We start from the raw sequence: 23,776 nt of genomic DNA on the forward strand, positions 1-23,776 counted from the left end.
CTTTCTTAAGTCATGATTAAGTACTGAATTTAGCCTGATAGCAGAAAAAGCAACAATTTCTAGAGCAAGCTTCTATAAACTGTAACATTCCTATGTGTTATTTTCACAGAAAGCATGACACTTGGTGTTATTCCTAGTTCTACAACCACTGAGCATGATATCCTTTTGACATAATTAGAAATTGGGTCAACTTTTTTGAAAAATCTTTGAAAAAAGTCTTTCCTTGAAATCTAGGCTACACGGAGTCAAACAGAATTCAGTCCTGTCTCCCTATTGCAATGGAATGTGCATCTAGAGAAGCAGTGGCATAGAGTTTTGGCAACACAGAGCTTTTCTGGAGAAAAACCCAGATTAAAAAACTGTGCAGTCCAAGGTGGATGGAGGACAGAGGAAGAAGCCTCACCCTAGAATACTTTGGGATATCTAGTTGGTAGGAAAATTATAGAATTGACTTAATAAGATTCTGTCAATTTGGTGTAAGCAAAACTGGATTTCTTTTTGGTGTCAAACTGAATTTCTCCGAGGGCCTGATCAGCATTGTAGTGGGACATCTGGGGGACATCTGGGGGAAGAGACAGGATGGACAGCCTTCTGCAGCACTTCGTCAGCCAAAATGAGTACGGGGGGGGGGGGCTACATGTTATCCCTCATGCCCCATTTTTGGCTTGGATGGCCTCCTGCAGCAATTTGCAGCCAAAACAGGGCATGGGTCCACCCGTGTCCTGTTTTGGTTGGCAAAGTACCGCAGGAGGCCATCCAGGCCAAAAATGGGACACAGGGGGACTTATGCACCCCCCGTGCCCTGTTTTGGCCAGATGAGTTCTGCAGGGCGCATTCCAGGCTGAAAACAGGGTACTGGGGCGGGGCACACGCAGCCACCATACCCCATTTTGGCTGCCAAAGGCATTGTGGGCTAGTCCTTGCTATTTCCTGACTGGCCAGATTTAAGCACCCCGTGGCCCGTGGCCGTTCCACAGGCCTTGAATTTGACACCCCTGATGTAAGTAATTAAACTCAATTGAACTCAATTGTAGTTTGCTGTATTGTCTCTGATCCTGGGCCTTACCTCTATGCTGCTTAACCTCTATCCAACAACCTGCTAGAAAGATCTGAGATCATTTAATATCTGCATCAAAAGTTTTGGCCATCAACTGCTTACCAGCACAATTTAAAATTTTAGTGTTAAACTGCTGAATGCTTCAAAAGTTATATCCTGACTACATCCTGACAGACTATGTCTCCCTATTCAACCATTGCAATCAGCAGGATAAACTGTTCTGATAATGACCTTCCATGAAATCATTTATCTTGCACAGGAGATATGCCCTTTTCCTGAGTGGATGACAATCTATATAGTGCCCTTCATTCTTTGGCCTCCAGTTGATCAACATTTAAAAATCTATAAAGACTGACTCATTTTATCCAGCACTTCTTTGTTAATTCGTTCTACTATTATTTTACATTTATATTTAAATCTTATTTTGTTTGACCTTATCTGTAGACTTCAGTATTTACTTGAGTAGAAGGCACTGGACTAGGGGAAAAAATTCCTTATCCCAAATTTGAGAAAGATAGGAAGAAAAACATTTTTCACACTTTCCTGTTGGCTACTTTGATGATTGCCACATCTTTTCTTCAAGGCCATCTTCTATAAGTGATGTCCTTGAAGAAAATATGTGGCAACCATTGAGGCACAAAGAATATGTCCCCTTTTCAAGTTACAGTATTTATGCCAAATATTATTCTGCATTCAAGACAACCCCAGACAGCATGCATGTGTTTGTGTGTGTGTATATACATACACACATCACATAACTATGTTGTATAGTATCCAGCTTCACAATCTTGTCAACAACAACTCCATCTGAAAAAACTCCTGGAGAGTCATCTCCAGACCTTTAGTTAGTAAAATGTACATGTGGATATTTATGAGGACGTGTGTGCATACCTTCAGAATGCTACTCTTCTCAAAAAGAGTAGACCAAGATAAAAAAAGGCATGGAAAGATAATAAATTGAATAATTTATTCATTAAAATAAATTGTCTATAAAATAAAGCATATCAATTATAAAATGAATTGATTCCCTGTTTACATTTACTGATAATTTTGTCTCACATGCAAACTGCCCTCCAATACAGAAAGAAGATCAAAGAGTTCTGCTATCTCGGACTTGATCCCAGGTTGGATCCACTATGAAAAGTAAGAAATGAATCAATAATGGAAGATGGCAAAAAATCAAAACTCTTTTTTTTCTGTCTTCCCTCACAGAAGGGAAATGGAACCTGGCCATTTATCATTATGGTATTGGGGAAACAATGGAATAGCAGATTTAAGGGAAGGAAAAGAGAAGCTAATTTAAAAGTCTCCATGCCCAGATTATTGCAATACAAGTTAGCGAAAGAACACTCATAGATGATAATGTTTAAGAACTCTGAGAGGATTTTTAACTGCGATACTGGAGATGACTACTACATATCCTATTGGCTCTAAAAATCACAAAGAAATCCTAGGCTGAACCTCACCAAAAATATCACCTGAAGCCAGAATTGCCAAACAAAGGCTATCACACTTTGGTCATATCATATGAAATGATTCACTCAAAAAGTCGATCATGCTGGAGTGATCAGAAGAAAAAGGAGAGGTAGCTGCCTTAGAACCTGTTAGTTAGACATTATTCAAGCTAACACCAGGTGTCCATGGTGGATCTGAAGGAGGCAGAATGAGACAGAGTCATGGACAGTGCCGATCCATAAAGTGGCCAAAGGTTGAACACAGCTCAATGGCTGACAACAAAGACAGTGTAGACATAGTGTATCTGTTGCTTCATCAACATTTTCAACAGAGTGCACCATAATAAGTTCTTTCATAAAATACTAAACTATGGGTTATATAATACCCTTCACATTTTGCTAAATGACTGCAGCCAAAAAGTGATCATTAATGGCTTCACTTTAGAATGGAGGGAAGAGTACTACATAGCTCATTCTTGGAGCCCTCGCTGATCAGTAGTTTTACCAATTACTTTGATGAAGGAATTAAGATGACAGATGGGCAGATGATACATAGCAGGTATTTCAGAGCAAAGAGAAGTTATTAAAAAACAGATCTAAACAGTTTTAGAAGTGGGCTGAAATGGGATTTATCAGGAGAAAGGTAATATATATAGCTGTTTTATCAACCTCAAGATAAACAGGAACCAGAACAGTAATAAAGTTATTAAGAAAGAAAATGATATCTTAGGATATCATATTAATAGAAGCATAGAAATTCAGAACTTTGAAAGTAATTGTCTTATCAGTTCCTTTTTGAAGTACTGAGCATCACAGTTCTAAAACAATAATGAAATTGAAATATGTTCACAGAAAGGCTATCAAGGAAATGAAAGTTCAGAAAATGAATTCTATAAGAAGTGATTAAAAGGTCTGAGTCAGTTTACCTTATAGATAGAAATTACAAAAGGGTGATATGATAAAAGAATGCAGGTGTGTGTGTGTGTGTGTGTATGGGGGGGAGGGATAGAGAGATTGACATACAGCAGACAAGTATTGAACCAATGACAATACTAATTATTTATAATTTATAAGAAAAACAGGTTCAAATTAGGTATGAGGAGGAATCTCCTAGGTATTCAAACTTTTTCAACATGAAGGTAGTCAACATGATTGTGGTGAATTTTTTCATCAGTCTATGAAGATTGTCAATAATCTAGGTCATATTTGTCCCAAAGGTGCCTTTCTTTTTGCTTGAAGATGTTTCACTTCACATTCAAGAAGCTTTTTCAGCAAAAGAAGCAAAGAAGAAGAAGAAGTCCAGTTACCTTTTGAAAAAGCATCTTTGGGTCTTTCAACAGAAGTCTTCAGAGGCTGGAGGCTCATGTGTCAAAAATTCTCTAATGAGAATTCTTCCCTGAACAGGGGACCCATGACCTTTATGCTCCCTTTCAGCTTTATGATTTTATAAAACTCATAAATACAAGAATACTAAAACCCATTCCTCCCTTCTTTGAGAAAAAGGAGAAGGAAATAGAAACAGGCAAAAGGGAAAGGCAATTGCATTCTGAAGACAGGAGGAGAGAAAAGCCCTGTTGAAGCTCCAGAGAATGATTAACATTCACTAGCAAAGCTGTGGCTAATTTAACAGCAAATCTTAAAGACTTCAGTGCAGGTCCAGAAGCATCTGTAAATCTGAGGCTAAGAGGTCCAAAAGGATGACAGCAGATTGAAGTCCCAGCCATTTCTATAAAGGGGCAGAGCTTTGATTTGTGGTTGCATCTGTCACCATGATCTATTTGTCCTCCTCACTGTGGATGCTCTCCTTCCCAATTATTCATATTATAGCTATTCATATTCTTCTAAACCCTTATTAGACTGCAATGGTGTGTGAAGTATATGTATTTCTACTTTGTGCCCATTCTAATGTTTTTAATCAATTTTCTCTGTGGTTGTCAGAAAATATTAAGATCAAGCCAACATTTCATAGACAATATTGTGTGTGGGGCGGGGGGTTTAAAAATCCAGTAGGATTTCAGTATTTGCTTTTCTTACTTAGGAGGTACTTTCTTCACCAAACTTTGTATTAGAGCAAACACAGGACTTCAAATCTGAGCATTAATCTTTATTCATATGTTGTCCAAAAATGTCATTATCAAAATAAATTATACTACTTATAAGCCCTGTATTTCTTCATGATAACACACAGAAATACATTGTTCCAAACAGAATACTGATCAATTAAAGAAAAATGAGAATGTTACACATTATGTACTAATTTCTACATCTACCAAATATTATTTTCAATAAAATATTCAATTAGCTTAGGTTCACATTCAAAGAAAGTTCATTTTTCCATTTTATTCTAGTCTGCAGTTTGAGCCATTACAGTGTTGCTAAACTACAGCAAAAAAGGTTGATTTATTTACTATGTAGTTATATTCCTTATGATGAATATCACTTTACCAAATGATAAGCCCGTCACCCCAATGATGTAATGTCATTTTAAGAGCTATAATCTAATTTCTTTCAATCTGAAAGTTCTAATGAGTTCTAATAAAGATTTATTGTAGATTAAAGGTCTTCATAATATCAACAATAGATTGCTTACCTGATGGAAGATTTGATTAGGTATTTTTTAAGCATGTGAATTTTTCACATATATGAAAAACAGTTAGCAGAAAGGGTGTAGGGCAATGTAATAAGATAACTATCATCTTATCCTTGGAAAGGTTCATATAAACCAATTTAGGAATTAGTATCTAATTGTTCAGGTTAACACAAATATAAGTATATATTTCATCTAAAAGGATCACTCATTCCTGTAAGTGCTAGTTGATTAAACACAATGTGACCAACATAATTAGTTCACACATACAGAATTATTTTAAACCTACACATAACAACTCCATCTGTTAAATTAGAACAGCAATCAGAACAATCTACCCATAAACATGATAGATGTCATCTAAAACCTTTTAATTTCAAAATCTAATAAGAAATCTCATCTCTTCTCCTGCTCCTATATCCATAATAATTACAAGCTTGGATTTTGTAATGTTTAAAAGGGACAATAAACAGGATAAAATATAAAGTTTGTTTATTGTACCTCCAACCATAAAAATATAGTTTATAAACAATCAATCTTTATTTGGCCATATACCAGCAGATAGATAGGGTACTATAAGTGTTTATTAAGAAAAAATAAAATAAAATACAAAAACAAGCATTGTTTGGAAGTGGCACATATTCCTACTAATGTAAAAAGATTACTGCAATGTTTTTTTTTCCATAAAAGCATTTTAGAACTATTATTTTTTTAAAAAATCAATACTTTTATATTTAGAGAATGATCCCAATTTTGAATATTTTGCCAGAACATTTTTTTCTCATACTTGAATATTTATAATTTAAAGCACTGGAAAAACATGATTTTTTTATCCTGCAGGAAACATTTTGCATACAGCATATATAACTATAATAATTTATTGCTAGAAATTAAAAGAAAGAATTCCAATAACAAAAAATGCTAACCCAGTTTATCGTGAAGAAAACACTTAGAATTCTATTAATGTCCAAAACTAGATCAGGATGGATAGCATAATAAATAGACTAGAATTTCTGATGAAATCAAAGGACAGGATGTGCTGTAAATACATGCACATGTACATTGGGGAGTTCAGATATACACACTGTAGCATCATAATTCATATGATCACTTTAATTGGTGGAGTAAAATATTTAGGTTCAAAACAAAAGAATTGATTCCATGTTGCTTCATAAAGTAAAAACCATTTTTAAACTTAAAATAACAAATGAAAACTCAGAGGTATACTGTATATTTTTTCACATTTATTGTTCCATATATAGTATATGAATGAATGAATGAATGAATGAATGAATGAATGAATGAAAGAAAGAATGCAAGCATGAATGAATGAGTACACACATTTGTCTGTCTGTCTGTCTGTCTATCTATCTATCTATCTATCTATCTATCTATCTATCTATCTATCTATCTATATCGTCTGGTCTTTCAGAATAATATACTCATATGATGATGTTCTGTCTCACCTGTAGCCACAAAGTGAGAGTCCAAATGTCCCAAAGAAATAAACACAAACAAATAATATCAGAAACCACAGAGTTAACTTTTCTCTGTAATCGTCGTTGGCAGGTTTCCCAGAAACTGTCTTCAAACAAGATAACGAGCCGCAAGATAATTCAGAAACAGAAGGCTTCTTCCAAGCTGTGAAGTAACTAACGAAGTTTGATCCGGACAAGGATCGTTAGCTAACACGCCCCCTTATATTCCTTGAAGGGGCGTGTCAGTCTCTCTAATTAGTCTCTGACTTGACGTTTCCTTTCAAATTGTGCTTGATGTCTCAGCCTGCGTCTAGTCCTTGCATCAACCCAACATTCGTCATTTTGATCATCACTCAAGGACTCTGGTATGTTCTGTGGATCAGCTGCTGACACCTGAGGCATGATTGATGTGGAAGGTTCTGGAGAGGATGGTGATTCCGACACTCCCTCATCCTCCTGGCTCACGTCTGCATCTCTCATTAAAGCAGGCTCCAATTCCAATGCCAAACCTTCCTCATCACTCGAACCTATGTCTTCTGATACATCAGACTCAAAGCTCACAGCAGGCTCAAACCTTCCAGTCACAACATGATGAACTGATCAATATATGAGCCAGACAGTATTATGCATCTGTATATGATGGTCCATTTAGATTAAGAAGGTGGCTGCTCAGATGCATTCTTTTTTGGTGAAAGTTTAAGAATCAGACAAGTGGAGAAATCAGACAAATTTCTCATTTGGGTGAAAAATTTACAGTATGAATCAGTATGATTCTGTATCGACATTTTTAAATTAGCTAATATTTAATCTTGATTTCCTGTAGGAGTTCTTAGAAAATAAAAAGATATGAATGAGTTGTAAATGTGTCTACTCATTCTTCAACACAGTGACTAAATTAGTAGACCAGCAAAATACTGTGGACATAATATATTTAGATTTCAGCAAGGCATTTGACAAAGTAGACCACAACCTACTTCTTAGTAAACTAGAAAAAAGTGGAATAGATAGCACCACCACTAGATGGACTCGCAACTGGCTGACAAACTGTACTCAACAAGTAGTCCTTAATGGGTCTAAGTCTACATGGAGGGAAGTAAGCAGTGGGGTGCCACAAGGTTCCGTCAGTATTCTTTAATATCTTCATTAATGACTTAGATGAGGGAATAGAAGGGGAACTTACTAAATATGCAGATGATACTAAGCTGGCAGTAATAGCTAACACCCAAGAAGATAGGCTCAAAATCCAGAGGGATCTTGACAGACTAGAACACTGGACCATATCTAATAAAATGAAATTCAGTGTAGAATAAAGTAAAGTCCTACATTTAGGCAAGAAAAACCAAAAGTACACATATAGACTGGGTGAAACCAGGCTCAATAGCTGTAACTGTGAGAGGGATCTTGGAGTCCTAGTGGACAACCAGCTAAATATGAGCCAGCAGTGTGCAGCAGCAGCCAAAAAAGCTAATGCAATCCTAAGTTGTATTAACAGAGGGATACAATCAAGATCAAGGGAGATACTAATACCACTCTATAAAGCCTTAGTAAGACCACACCTAGAGTACTGCATCCAGTTTTGTTCACCACATTATAAAAAAGATGTTGAGACTCTAGAAAATGTACAGAGAAGAGCAACCAGGATGATTAGGGGACTGGAGGCTAAAACATATGAAGAACAGTTACAGGAATTGGGCTTGGCTAGTCTAGTAAAGAGAAGGACCAGGGGAGACATGACTGCAGTCTTCCAAGATTTGAAGGGCTGCCACAGAGAGGAGAAGATCAAGCTATTTTCTAAAGCACCTGTAGGCCAGAGAAGGAATAATGGATGGAAACTGAACAAGGAGAGATTTAACCTGGAAATAAGGAGAAACTTTCTGACAATGAGGTCAATCAACCAATAGAACAGCTTGCTCAGAAGTTGTGGGAGCGCTATCACTTGAGACTTTCAAGAAGAGATTGGACTGCCATCTGTCAGAAATTGTGTAGGCTCTCCCGCTTGGGTGGGGGGGGGTTAGACTAGATGACCTACAAGGTCCCTTCCAACTCTGATTATCTGTTATACCTCTCTTAAGAAAGGCTAGGATATCCCATCATTGACAATGAATATTCTGGAAACAGAAGTAAAAATTTTGGTAGGAGGCAACATCTACCATGACAGTCAGTTAATGAACAGAAAACCTCTCCCTACCCCAGTATGTGTGGCAACTGAGAGAAATATAATTTTATACACTAATTAACAGAGACTGAATGCTAAATATTTGCATAGTTCCACTATGAAACCAGCTGAATCTCTTGATAATTGTTGAATTCCATCCAGGGACAGATCAGTGTCAACAGATGAGGATCATACTCCTGCACATTTCAACTTTTCCAACAGTTTTAGCAAGGAGGAAGAAAATTCCAAGAAAGCCACTATTCAGCAACACTGGTGGTGGTGGGGACAAAGGGGGAGGTCACAAGCAGAAATGTGCCCAAAGCCCTGTGCACACACATATATAAAGGGTGGAATTTGCAGCAGGACACGTTGAAAGTGTTTCATTCATTCTAGAAGAGCCAAAAGCAGACAGAATTCTGGAAACTTTCACTGAACTTTAATAGGATAGGAATCTCATCTGTGTTTTGATTCAAAATCCCATGGGCAGGTGGTGTAAGTAAATTGGCTGGAAAGTTTTTTTTCTTTTTATGATTTTTCACAATGTTAAAAGTGACCCAGTAAAACTGACTGTAAAGTAACACAGGACAGTGCTAAGGGAGAATTTCTTAAGTAATTAGTGTCATATACTGGCACAAAAATAGCTATATTACTGGCTAAAGAAGGAGGTTATATTCATAATGGACAAATATCTCAATGGACACTATATCATGTTCCAAGCAGGGAGACTTTATTAACTGAAGAGAAAAAATATTGCTCCTGCCATCATGTCATGCTTGCTTCTCAGATGCCTTTACTTGATTGTTTTAAGAAAGAAGTTGCTGACCTAGATGCTGTTCGTTCTGATCTAACAGTGCTTTTCTTTCATTTTTTTAAAGACTTCATGAAAGCCTCAATTCTAGAATGATTTATCTATAAGCAAGCACCATTAGTATAACTTTAAACTTCCATGTATGTGCTTAGAATTGCAACTTATGATTTATCAGATTTATCATTCTGATATATGAGGACATCATGTTAAAAGATAAAGAATCACCAGAGTTTTGTGAAATCTTGTTTTGTTTTCTTCTGCCAAATGCATATTTCTGGCTCTATATAATTTTTTCCCCCAGCTTTAGCAGGCATAAATTGCTGGCCAAGCAGTTTCTTCTAAGATGTGTTCAGGCAAAACAGCAGTGCGCTTACCAATTACAGATCTTATATTCATTAATTATTGTGACATAAGAATAGCATACAATAACAAGCATACTATGGAACATAAAAGAAAACCATAACAAGAAAATTGAATCAGAAGAGGCAAGTAGGAAGTAACAACAATAAATCTTTCCCATGGATACTCTCTCCTTTTATTTTATTATTATTATAGACATTTTTAAAAATGTTCTTGAAACTTCATTGTTCTACTCCTTATTTATGTATTTATTTATTTAGTAGTGGTCCTGATTTATATCCTACTTGTTTTTTTGTAATATTCATTTAAAATGTTTTATTTCTTCCTTTTAAATTTATTCAAATGATTTATGCATAGCAAAGAAAACTGTGCCAAAGAAGCAGAATCTATAATACTAACAGAACTTCCGAATAACTAATGCAATTTCTCAAATACTTTGAAAATCTCTAAAGTACAGAAATGGAAAAATCACAATGCGCTTCAATCAAATTGTCAGTGCCCCCTATATCTGATCTAGTACTTTCTCATCCTACCTTATCTACAAAGTCCACACTACTTTTTGAATATCTGATTGGAGTAAAAGGATTTCCCCAAAAATGGAGGCACTCACAACAGAATCTATATCCTCATTTTTAAAAAAATGCAGCTTAAATATTTTACAAATCAGTGGTCAATTTGAGAGAGATCAATAGTTCATAAAAGGTTGTAAGTTAGGATTACTTGCAATTCTGAAAAGAAAATTGGAAGAAACATAACAAATATGAAAATAGAAAACATATTACAACAGGGCTAGCAAACATTTTGCATTTTAAAAGGCAATTCTATAAAAATGCAAAGCAGTGCGATACCTTTGTTATATATTTCTCCAGAAATACAAGGCAATTTTCATCATAATAAAATGCATTCATAGTTTCAGTTTTATAAAGTTAACTATTAATTCAGAATTATTAATTCATTTTTTCATTAAAATGAAATTTGACAACAACAAATATCAATGTATCAGACTTTAATAAAGTTCTCAAACCACAACAAATTAACAGATAAATATATGTTCATTTGCCTCATGTCCCTATTTTGAATCACTGTTCTTGTAACAATTAGAATTTTCTCAGATAAGCATAATATTTACAATAACATTTCCTTACCACTGCTGGAAGTTTGCGGTGGCCCGGTGCATGCTCTTAGCAGGTATGAATTTGGGCAGAACTCTTCATCAGGGTTGGTATCCATAATTTGATGGGAAGTATTGCTGTCTAGCAAGGGCATTTGGCAGCTAACTTGTGATGGATTATGGGAGCTGGGCAGCTGAGCAGATGGGAGAAGGCTAGATGAGGACGTAGGTGGAATGGGACGACCTGAAAAAAGAGGACAGAGGAATCAAATTTCATCAATAAATGCGAATGAAAGAAAATACAAGCAGTAACTCACATATTATTTGTCACCACACAGGATTACAACTGGGATTGAATCAAAGTAGACGGTGTCCATGGAGTCTGATTTCCCTTTGCATCATATTCAAGACAATAGGACCAGTTGCGCTAAGCAAGACCAATCCAAGAAAAAGGGACATCACCTTCAGATTTTGGCTTTATAGCACCAGCCTGTACTTCATCTGATGCTGGATGAATAATGCCAGAACACAATGTGCTTAGAAAAACATCAGCAAGGAAGTGCATCCATCAATTGATTTGCCATCAATGATATTTTCAAAGAGATTTATGGAATGATAATTATCCTTTGGCCATAACAGAAGAATATAATTCCACTTGGGAAATATCTTGTAACCTGATTTTTTTTTCTATACTGAACTAAGTACAACAACATCAACAACTACCACCATTATTAATGTTAGAAAAACTGGCTTATTTTAAGCCCATTAAAAATTCAGTTTTCAACTCAAAATTATAGTAACTAAAAAAAATGAGAATATTTTAACTTCTTGTAAAAACAATGCCACATATTTTTGGCCATTGAAGTTTTCACTCATTTTGTGCAATTGAGATAAGAATATTACTTTGACCATTTTTAGCAGCAACAACAGCAGTATAGCACAGTAAAAAGCAAACAGATTTAAGACTGGTATGGAACAGTCAGAAAAAGAGACCATGAATAATAATAATAATAATGAACTCATTAAGTAGACAAAAATGCCAAACCCATTCTGAACATCTGGCTGACTATGCGATAGATGCTGATAATAATAATAATAATAATAATAATAATAATAATAATAATAATAATAATAATAATAATAATAATAATAATAATAAAAAGTTAAGATATAAATTTATTTAGATCTTGGAATTCCTGTATTTCCAAGTTAGTTCAAAGAAACCATATCTAATTCTAAAAATACTTCAAAGAAAAATAAAGTAACCAGAAAGATGTCCAAACAGTATTTCCTCAATAGGAAGCTACAAGGAATCACAGTGTCTACCAGAAAACACCGGAGGCTATTATTCTAATAATAATTAATCCTAATTCCATTAATCCAATCTGAAAACAAAAGCATTGAAAGAAGACATTTAGCCTTAGAGAAGAAGGGCATGTACAAAAAAAGAGAGAGATTCAATTATACAAAGTACAGACAATCTGCATCTTTAACGGAAACCACTAGTTAATCAGCAGTCTGGGCAATTAAACAAAATAAAATGTTTTTCTTGTTGCCCACTTTGATATGGGCCACAGAATTCTGCATCAGATGTAGTTTCCAAATCATGTTTGTGGCCAATCTACCAAAGAATTTAAGAATAGATAGTGTGATAATAAGGAATAAAGATGCCATCTTTTAAATTGTTAGTGACCTCCACTATTTCCACCATCTAGGTGGAAATTGTCTAATGTCAAATACCCTAAATTGTCCAATGTCTCAAAAAAGTAGTGGCCTCATTTAGGTAAGAAAACTGCTCTCTCATCCCCAAATCAGATTTACATATGATTAGTTTTAAATCTTTTTTTTATCCAATACATTAATTTGCTCAAAAAGAAGGAGCAACGTTTGGTGGCCTAGAGGTGGAGCTCTTGCTTCACAATTAGGAGACTGTGAGTTCGATCCTAGGTAGAGGCAGATACTTCTCTTTCTCGGCACACTGAAAATATATCTGCTGAACGAAACTCCGCATTGGCAACAGGAAAGGCTTCTGGCCATTAAAACACTTTGCTAGCTCCATTCAGTTGCCCAGACTCTACCCCGCAAGGGATTATGGGGTTGTTAAAAGAAGAAAAAGATGAAGATTAACTTGCTAAAAAAAACAAACCTTGGAATTCAAAAGTTAGAAGTAACAAATATATTTTCTTCCCATTCTATCCAGAGGGTAGGAACTACAGCAACATGCAGTATGTCCTCAGTGCAGAAAACACAAAGCAAAACATCCAGATGACCCCCAAAAAGACCCTCATTGTTTTCCAGTTTGTGGGAAATTCATGTAAACAGCATTTCATAAACCATCAATAATGCAGCTCTGTGGTTGGGTATAGTCATTGTTTAATGTTCTGTATACTGCTTCCCATTAGTGTAAATTACAAAATGGTTTGCAATAGAACAATACAAGTACCATAATGCAAGTAATAATTTAAAAGCAATATAAAAATAATGGTTTTATTGCAAAGATAGCAGAAAGGAGAGAAGGTGAGGACAAGAGAAAATAAAAATCATCCAGACTTCTTCATTCATAGAGGGAAGATACAGATCTTCAGCAGATGTCTCTTAAATTTCAGGGGAGAGTATATTTCAAATGGAGAAATACCTCAACCTCTATCTACATAAGTAAAGAATCTATCTACAAGTAATTGCAGATGGCACATACTAGAAGACCTCCCCGAAGTGAAAAATTCATTAGGTTGATAATGCAAAGGCAGTCAGTCAGATACTCCAGGTTCAAATTGTTTAAGGATTTTATCTTGGCTCAGTAGCTAACTACAATATAGTTGCTTCATGAACCATGTAACATGTGAATGAACAGAAACTTGGCCACCAAATTCTACAAACCACAGAGAACATGTAACTAAGCAAGGAGTTACCAGTGTGTGATCTGGTAATTAACTATATATATACATTATGATATCACACAGTTGTTGTACATTTTATTATTAGAAATGTACAACAATGAATCATACTTTGATGCTAAAAAAATACAATGTTCAGCCACATTCAGAACAGTACATAGGATTAAACATTTCCCAGTGTTACAAGACATTCATGTCAATACTGAAGAACAGAGATAATTCTGATTTGTCAGGGCAAGTTAAGGCTAAATATATTTTGGATTTATTACAATGCCATTCCTATCCATCCACATATCTTATCCACATATAGCCTGGGTGAAACCAGGCTCAATAGCAGTAACTGTGAGAGGGATCTTGAAGTCCTAGTGGACAATCAGCTAAATATGAGCCAGCAGTGTGCAACAGCAGCCAAAACAGCTAATGCAATCTTAAATTGTATTAACAGTTAATAAATTGTATTAACAGCAAAATCAAGGGAGATACTAATACCACTCTGTAAAACCTTAGTAAGAGCACACCTAGAGTACTGCATCCAGTTTTGTATACCACATTATAAAAAAGATGTTGAGACTCTAGAAAAAGTACAGAGAAGAGCAACCAGGATGATTAGGGGACTGAAGGCTAAAACATACAACGAACGGTTGCAGGAACTGGGCTTGGCTAGTCTAGTAAAGAGAAGGACCAGGGGAGACATGATAGCAGTCTTCCAATATCTGAGGGGCTGCCACAGGGAGGAAGGGGTCAAGCTATTTTCTAAAGCTCCTGTAGGCCAGACAAGGAATAATGGATGGAAACTGAACAAGGAGAGATTTAACCTGGAAATAAGGAGAAACTTTCTGACAGTGAGAACAATCAACCAATGGAACAGCTTGCCCTTGGAAGTTGTGGGAGCGCCATCACTTGAGACTTTCAAGAAGAGATTGGACTGCCATCTGTCAGAAATGGTGTAGGGTCTCCCGCTTGGGTGGGGGGTTGGACTAGATGACCTAAAAGGTCCCTTCCAACTCTGATTATCTGTTATCTGTTATCTATCCACTTCTGTTTTTTTACTGCTTCTTCCTGCCAGAAACAAGCCCATCCATCTGTCCTAGATGATATCATTCTTCTATGCCACAGTTAGGTTCTTTTTTCTAAATTACCCAATCCAGCTCACCAAGCAGTTTACATGCTTTAAGCCTCAGCATTATACATCTACTCAACAAAGTCATCTGTCAGGGTCAGGACATTTGTCTGCCGTTACAATTCCTAATGTTTGAAGCCATCCATTTCTGCTTTTTTTCTTCCTGCTTTACTCCAAATGTTGGAAGGGGAGCTGGCATAAAATTCTTTGCCCTGACTGTATTTATCATTCCTGTCAGAGGAAAAAAAAGAAGTTGGAGGAGACGTGCTCCTTGATTGATTTCAGGGAGGAGTAAAAACAGCTTGTATCTATGAAGATGGAGAAGGTGCTCTGGAATTGCTTCCCCATGTGGAAATGTGACCTCTACATTACTATCAAGGTGAGTGAGGCACACAAAGATCTAGTGCATCAATTTGTTACTTACAAATATTGAAGAAAGAGAGGTTTATATAATAGTAATGTTTGATTACAAGCACTTTAAAATTATATAAATTAATTTTATAAGGTTATATCAGCTGTTCAAAATTTAAAGATAAACCATTTGAAATCCAAGACTTCCAAGATGATATAGGACCAGTGATAACTGCTTTACATATTTTTAAAGGCAGAATCCGACAACATTATATAGTGAAATACAAATCATAAACAAGCCAAATATCTGCAACTTCAAAAATGTTTTTGTCATTGCCAAGATGCCAAGGAAACCAAGCAAAGAAGCCTTTGGCTAAGAATTTTGGCAGTAGTTGCTCTTATGTATACTCACAATCTGCAGCTCCTAACTGTATCATGCATCACTGACCAACCTTATCCAAGCAAGACAGAGATTGAGTAACAATACTTTCATGTCTTCTTCTGCCTCGGGCATCTATCCACACAATCTAATCATGCAAGAAACTATCTATCTTAGGAAAAGATTTTCCAAGCAGCAGTGTGGTTTTGCATCATTCTTCTATGCAATTCGTGGATGGAATAAATGGAAAGGCAAAAACTGAATTATACTCTTTATTTGTTTTGCTTTTTTAGCAAGTGAGGATATTGAAACATGGAAAAGACTATGTTCAAAAATCAAAAGTAGGTCCAGTATCACGCTTGGTGGTTTTTGGTGGTACATGTTGGCTAATTAGAGCTATTGCTTTAGCAATGCAAAAGATAATGTCTGACACAGCTTCTTCAGGCCTCACCAGCCACCATGTCTTTATTTCCAAATTACTGAGCCAAAATAAAATTGTTTCTTTAGTAATGCGATTTTGTTAAAAAACAAACAAAAAAACTGTTGTGAGAATTTCCCTGGGTTCCTTTTTTCCAAGCCAGGATAAGTCCCTAAATAGGGGTAGGATTCAAATGTTTTAACAACTGGTTCTGTGGGCGTGGCTTAATTTGTGGGAGTGACTTGGTGATCATGTGACCGGGTGGGCATGGCTTGGTGGTAACATGACTGACTGGGCATGGTTTGATGGTCACATGACCGGCTGGGTGTGGCTTGGTGGGTGTGGCCAGGTGGCAATGTGACTGGCAAATCAAATACAAGTGGTCTTTGCTTAATGGCCAGTTGCTTAGCAAGTGTTCTAATTTATGACTGTGCACATGTTAGGTCCCGGGACCTTCTGCTAGGAGACGGCGTGTGGGCTACCGGCTTAGTTCCGGCTGGCAAAGAAGCAGCAGCTGGGACTTGCTGCCCTGTTCTTCGCACTGGGCTGCACCTCATTACCTGTTGTGCCAGAGTGGAGGTGCGGGCTGGTGGGGAGCCCAGTGGCTCTCAGCTTGCCTTCCCTGATGCTATGCCGCCTGGGCGATGCAGGCCCAGGCAGCATAGCATCATGCTCCCTAGTCTCCCCCTACCCCCCGCTCCTAGCAGGCAAGTCCCAGCAGCTGTGGAGGATCCAGGTAGGACCCAAGCGTTGACGGGTCAGCCCTGGCTTGCCTTCCTCTCAGCCATCAGCCAGCCAGGCAAGTCGGGTGGGGGGGGGGGAAGATTGCTAGGCCACAAGTGCCGCATGGAGCCGTGGTGCTGGCGGCTAAGAAAGCCAGGCAAGTGGGGTGTGGGGGGGAAGCTTGCTAGGCCACGAGTGCCTCATGGAGACATGGCGCTGGTGGCTAAGCAGGCGAGGCAAGTGGGGGGGGGGAAGCTTGCTAGAATGCGAGCGCTGAGGGCAGTGGCAGCATGGTGGCAGCAGACTAGGCTGGCCCAGGAGTCAGGACTCAGCCAGGGCTTGCGGCGATGGTGGTAGCAAGGGCGAGAGTAGCATCATCGTCATGGCAATGGTGGCCTAGGCCGGCCCAGGAGTTGGGACTCAAACTGGTGATGGTGGCAGCAGTGGCATGTAGATGACCAGGGCTTGCAGAGCCTCGCTCACCTAGGGAGATCAGATGGTTGGAAAGCTGGCTGGCTGGCTGGCTGGTTGCTGCTGCTGCTACTGGAAGTGATGGCAGCAGGTGGGAAAATGTGGGAAGCAATGTAGCGCACATGCGCTATAAGGAGTGACTGGGTGGTGAGGACAGGGGGAGAATGCCATCAGTGATTAAGAACTGACTAGACAGGGAATGGAGGAGTGGGCTGAGGGGGCGGGGCCAGTCAGGGGCCCGTTTTACCAGTTCTCCAAACTATCAGGAATCTTAACAACCGGTTCTACTGAACCAGTGCAAACTGGTAGAATCCCACTCCTGTCCCTAAAATCTAAACTGGAGGTTGACTGCTTGAGAAGGAGGTGTCTCTTTATTGGTCCAGAGACAATACAAGATTTGCTTCTGGGCAGCTGGCCACAGACTGGCACACCAGCAAGATTTTTATATGATTTCAAGACTTTGGTGAAAGACATGTGAGTAAAATATATATAGTTTTATGACTGGAAGAAGAAAAAAAACCAGGAACACATGGCTTTTTATGGTTAGAAGAAATATTCTTCTCGTTATCTCCTTTAAAAGAGAAAGATCTCTGTCTAATCAGGCAGAGGGTTTTTCTTGGTTGATTTTTATGGTTTAAGAAAAAAACATGGACTTAGGCGCTATATTCCCTTGCCTTTTAAATGTTGATTGATGTCACTGATGTCGGTCAGCATCCTATTGCCTTTAAGGAAACATTGTACTTTACGAATGGAGACTCCAGTGCAAAAGGCTGTTAGCAGTAGAGGAGAATATTTGTAGTTCAGGGTTGAAATGACGGTTCCTTGTTGCTCTCTGAGCTTGCTTGTTTGCTTGCAGACATTTCATTACCCTAACTAGGTAACATCATCAGTGCTAGAAAGAAGTGCTGTTTGTCAGTTTATATTCTGGTGTCTTGCATCTCTGTGTGTGTGTGGGGCGGGGGGCAGTCTTAGAGATTTTTTGGTTGAGCTGTTTACTGATGGCTCTTTGGCAGTTTCTTGATTGGGATATTGCTTGCTTGATTGTCTGAAGTTAACCTTGGAGTTAATCTATGCTGATCTGGGCGCTGATTACTGGTGGAGAGGTAATGGAGTCTTTCTCTATTGGATTGGATTGATTATCTCTTTGTCTCTTTTGCATAGTCTATAGATGTTGTTAATGCCTGTGCATTTATTGATGGCTGATTTGTCTGAGGACCAGGTTTTTAGAAATTCCCTGGCAATTTTGGAAAGCTGTTGAAGAAGTGGGGGCAGATCAGAGGGTTTTTTTAAAACTTCTATCAAGCCCAATGTCCTAAAATTATAGGTGCCATTATTATTGTTGTTATTATTATTTTTATTGTTGTTGTTGTTTCTTGCACAGTCAACCAGACATTTAGATTGGATTTGGCATTTTCATCCTCCTATTGAAACTTTTCCAAGGACCTGGCTTAGTAGATGTTATTGCTTGATGATGTTAAAGACAATAGTAGTTGTAGTGGTGGTGGTGGTGATGGTGGTAGTAGTAGCTTTTTGCTAAGAATGACATATTTCAGAGAACTCCATTTTAGAAAGTATAATCATTGCTAGAAATGCAATTACAGCACAAGAAGAACATTGGGCAGTAGCTTGACAAGGTGTCCTTCAACTTTGGGATAAGGCCAAACTAAAGGTCTCTGCTGTTGACATTCAAGCAACTTATGCAATCCAATATATACAGGTAGTCCTTGTTTAAGGCTAGTAATTGGGATGGCCAATTCCGTTGCTAAGTGACATAGTAATAAAGTGCAAAGTAACAGTGGCAGTTCTGGCTGATACAGTTGCCATCATTAGGAAAATCCTGAATGATCACAGTGTCTTGCAGTCATTGTATCCACATTTACAATCTCCCGCTAGCTTGTCCATTTACTTTGCTTGTTTGAAGCTGGCAGTGAATGTTACATATGGTGATCACATGACTGTGGAACCCTATGACTATCATAATTGTGAGCCAGTTGACAAGCACCCAAATTGCAACTGTGTGACTGTAGAATGCCACAACAGCTGCAACTGCTAGGAACAACAGTAAGTCCCTCTTGTTCAGCACTATCATAACTGAATGGTCACTGAAAGAATAGTGGTTGAATCCAGGGATGGGATCCGACTAGTATAACTACTGGTTCTGTCTATTAGCGTTGCTCGCGCATGCACAAGTCACACAAGTTGCATGTGTGCAATTTACAACCTGCTAAGCTGCCCGGACAGCTGAGCAATGCTGCGTGCAAGTGCACAGCGGTTGGAAAAGCCCATTTTTCCTGCTTTTTCAACCGCAGCTGTGTCGCATAAAACAGCTGCAGTTGAAAAAGCAGGAAATAAAGGTCAGATAACAGCCCGGGTGGGTGGGTGGGCCACAACAGCAGCAGACCTAGAACCGGTTCTATGTCTGCTGCTCTTTGGAGCAACTGGTTCTACAGAGGTGGACAGAACTGGTAGAACCCCACCCCTGGTTGAATCTCCACTGTCCGTTGCAGGCTGAAGTGGAGTTTATGGGGGGAGGGGCAAATCCAGCCCTTGGAAGCTCCATTTCAGAAGTTCCATTTTGGCCTCTGAATGCCCAAATGGGGGTTCTGAGGGGTGGATCTGCCCCTCAGAAGCTCTATTTCAGCTGGAAATATGCAGGATTCTGCAGTTATTCATAAGTGCAAACAACTGCCATGGTGCTACAGGGTTTGTATTTCTGGGCCTTGTTTGCAAACACTAGGAGGCACTTATTGCATAAGTTAGAATGTTCACTAAGGGAACACTCGTAACTGGGGGATTACCCATCTAGGAAAAGTTTTATACAAAGTGTTTTGGTTTAAACACTGCATATGAAATGAAAGTAAAAACATAAAGCATATTCAGTTCTGGTAATCTACATATGCTTTCTGTGAATAGCGGCAGATGGTTTCTTTTAGAGAACCTTATGAATTTTCTAGGACAGGATCACTTTGACGACTTTTAATGAGATACACACCACTTTCTAGAATATGCAATGTGAACATGATTTTATCTGCCAATTTTTGTCATAGGATTTGATTTCTCTTTAGTTCTTCTTCATCCAATTTTACAGATTTCTTCATAGCTTTAACAAGCTTCTTTTGTAGATCCAATAACAAAATATTTTCCAAGTCATTCTCTTGGTTTCCATTTGTGTTTTCCTTTTAATTTTTAAAACTTCAGCCAGTTGATTTTATATATCCAATAAAGCATCTTTTTCCAAATCATTCTCTTAACCCACCATTTGAATTTCCACATTCTATACTTCACCTTCTCAAGAATGGTTTTCCAAAAAAAAAATTGCAGACTAGAGGAACCCGGAGCACTACTCAGGTGACCCTAAGGACACAGATAAACCTCCAAGTGCTTCAAAGTGCCTAAAAGGATGCAAATGATCAGTTGTCTGCAAGGAATACAAATCCTTCCATTCCTCACTATCCTGTCAGAGCTGAAGAAGCTTCTTGGATGAGAGGCGAAACATCTTCAAATAAAAAACAAAGTCCAGTTGCCTCCTGAAAAAGTACCCTTGAGACAAGATCTTCAAATCTTATGGAAGGCTAGCCTGTTTGGGGTCAGTCTAATTTCTGGAGGGATGATGTTTCAGAGGCCATATGGTTCATAAATGAGAGGCAACAGGATTTTTCTATTTTGTTAAAAATTCTCACTCAGTAATACAGTATCGGGCGTGGGGAAAGCATTTAGCTTAATCTTAGAACAAGATTAAATATTCTATGTTTTCCACTATGCACCAATCTAATTAGGGAACCATAAAGACCCCTTTTACAAGAAAGCTGACATATCAGGATATTAACTCAGTGATGTCCTGTGCAACATGTAGTTCTACTCTCAAATAACAAGCTGGAGTTTGTTCCTTTATTTCAACATTTAGATAATAAATATTTTAATTAAAAGGGAGCAAGTGAACACCAATGCTTATAGCAAAATACTACTTAGGTATGCAGGAATGAATTCTGCATATTCAAAAGGCATTTCTAATTAATATGAAAGAAAGGTAAGGTTTCCCAAAGCTCTCTTTCACCTGAAGCATATGGGGATATGTATGCACAATTATACTGCATTATTAATTATACCGCAAGAGAGGATACACTTAAGGTAAAAATGTAGAAATTATTTCCCCTTGGATGAAGTGAAAACAATGGAACACATACATTGACTGGTTTTGGTATTGGTATTTTCAAATATCATAAGTGGTGCTAATTTTTCCAGCCTTGCTCCTGTCAGAAGTACTAGGCTCCATCTTCCAGAAATCCTAACTAGCATAGGTAATAAATTTATATGCTGCTTACACTATTACAATACAGGTATAATATAGGTAATAAATTTATATGCTGCTTACACCAGCTATTGCTGGTGTTTTGTTGTTGTTGTTTTCCTTATATATTTTTCAAAAAAACAACAACACTAAAATGAAATTGGGTGTAGATGTATATGACTTCTGTAAAAGATCTAACACTTTCAAGTTCCATCATTAAACTATTATTTACATGGTATAGTTATACTGCAGTTTGGCTCAGCCTGGTAATGTTGGATTGGTAGGTTTACCAACCTATCATATCTAGAGGGTACTCAGTGGAAAAAGGTTTCATGATTGATAAACTACTCTAAATCCTATTCTTGATGGCTACCAGCTTCATTTCCCCTTCAAACTTTTTATTGCATTTTGGCATTATTTTCTTGCATTATGTTTTCACTTTTCTTTTTCCTTAGAGCTGATTTGTGAAGGAATGTTAAAACAACTGCTGACTGACATTCCATCCATTTTCTTGTTTTTCCTTTGCATTTCATGGTGAGCTAGCAGTAAACAACTAATATAAAACCAAAATGGCTGTTGCATAGTAGTGTGCTAAAGGATTTTCTCATAGCATCCAGAAAATGACTGCTGCCAAGGGGCTGACATGGTGCTTTACTTCAGGGAGGGAATTATGAGACAAGGTGAGAGCTCTCACAAGTGACAAACTGCCCATTTTGTAACTCTCAAGGAAAACTTTCTTCATGGGTCAGCATGCAAGGATGAACAAAAACTCTGTGGCATCATGGGACTTGAAAGACCTTGAAGCATGTGTCAGATTAAATGTTTGTATCTAACAATATCCTTATTCTCTATGCTTTGGTCAACTTTTTACATCCTGAAGTGACCCATGGTCACTTCTTCTTATCCACTTATCTTGAAATTGCAAAAACTCTTAAACTACTTAAAGAATTCATTTTTGTTTCATTGTATTTTCTAAAGTCTCCTTCTCTAGTATTCTTTTCTATAAGTTTGCCTTCTTTTTCCATTATTCTGCAACCTTTCTGACAATTTAGCAACCCTGTTGTTAATATCCCCAGAGCACTATCCTCTTCTTTTTCATTCAAGTTCTACAAAAGGTTATAATAACAGTCAAACTGACAACTTTCTCTCCTGTTATACAGGAATAAACTATAAGTTTTCTCAACAACTGAGTATTCCATCACATCATCATCATAATTTCACAAATAAATAGATAAACAAGTATACAATAAGAATGAATGAATGAATTGAATGAATGAACAAATCTTGCTAATTCAGACAGTCAATGACAGAAGACTTGGTGAATGAGGCACAATGACAGATAGAACTCCTATTCAAATAAATTATGTATACAGCTAAAGAAGAGCTCTTCATCACACGCTCTTTTATAGGAAAGGTTATATCTTACAATACATTTATCAGGGAAGGAAAGTGGAAAAAAGTTTATATGATTTTTATAAATCAGGAATATTAGTTAGCGATGTCACTTTCTAGTTATTTAGTGCAATTGGCAGAATTCAATGTTTGGGTAATAAAATGAAGAGAAAAGCCTCATATAATACATAAAAATTCAACAATAAAGAAGAAATATTAATGATCACAGTTAACCTTGGATATTGTTTACAGTAATCAATATTAGTGGAAAAAGAAGAGTACCACTCCAGGAAAGACAAAAAGAACATATGCTTCATGATATTCATTTGAAAATTGACAATAAATACTATTATTGCTATGTTTTCTGTAGTGAAGCATATCTCCATATTGTATGATTCAGAAAATTAAGGCAAACAAGCAAAATGCTTTCTTTCTACATAACATAAGTCAAAATGAGCTGACAATATACTTGGTTCACAAGGAACCAAATCCAAACTGCATATTATGTAAGACAGAGATACTGTATCTTGGGGGCATACCATATGAAAGAGAACACATTCAATATGTAAATTTAAATGTACCATTTCCTAAATTCTTGCTGCCCTCCATCTCTTCTATGTGCAGAAGCAATTCCTTTCACACACTACAACTTTTGTTTTACAGATTTGTTTTCAGCCATGACCTACAGAGGATCAGCATGATATATTGTATATTTTTTTATTTAATCTCA

At 37.4% G+C, this 23,776-nt stretch overlaps 1 protein-coding gene across 4 annotated transcripts in view; it reads right to left on the reverse strand.

The window, feature by feature from the left end:
- Positions 1-23,776, reverse strand: part of TENM2 (teneurin transmembrane protein 2) — a 1,019,238-nt gene that overhangs the window by 384,071 nt on the left and 611,391 nt on the right. For all 4 annotated transcript variants that reach the window (XM_087955493.1, XM_087955491.1, XM_087955490.1 and 1 more), the window contains one exon: positions 11,045-11,254. In XM_087955493.1, the coding sequence (XP_087811619.1) occupies positions 11,045-11,254 (210 nt within the window). The remainder of the gene's footprint in view (positions 1-11,044; positions 11,255-23,776) is intronic.

Source organism: Notechis scutatus, chromosome 2, assembly GCF_049901735.1.
Source record: "Notechis scutatus isolate UNSWTSFEM ecotype Mainland chromosome 2, rNotScu1.2, whole genome shotgun sequence".
Taxonomy (NCBI): Eukaryota; Metazoa; Chordata; class Lepidosauria; order Squamata; family Elapidae; genus Notechis; species Notechis scutatus.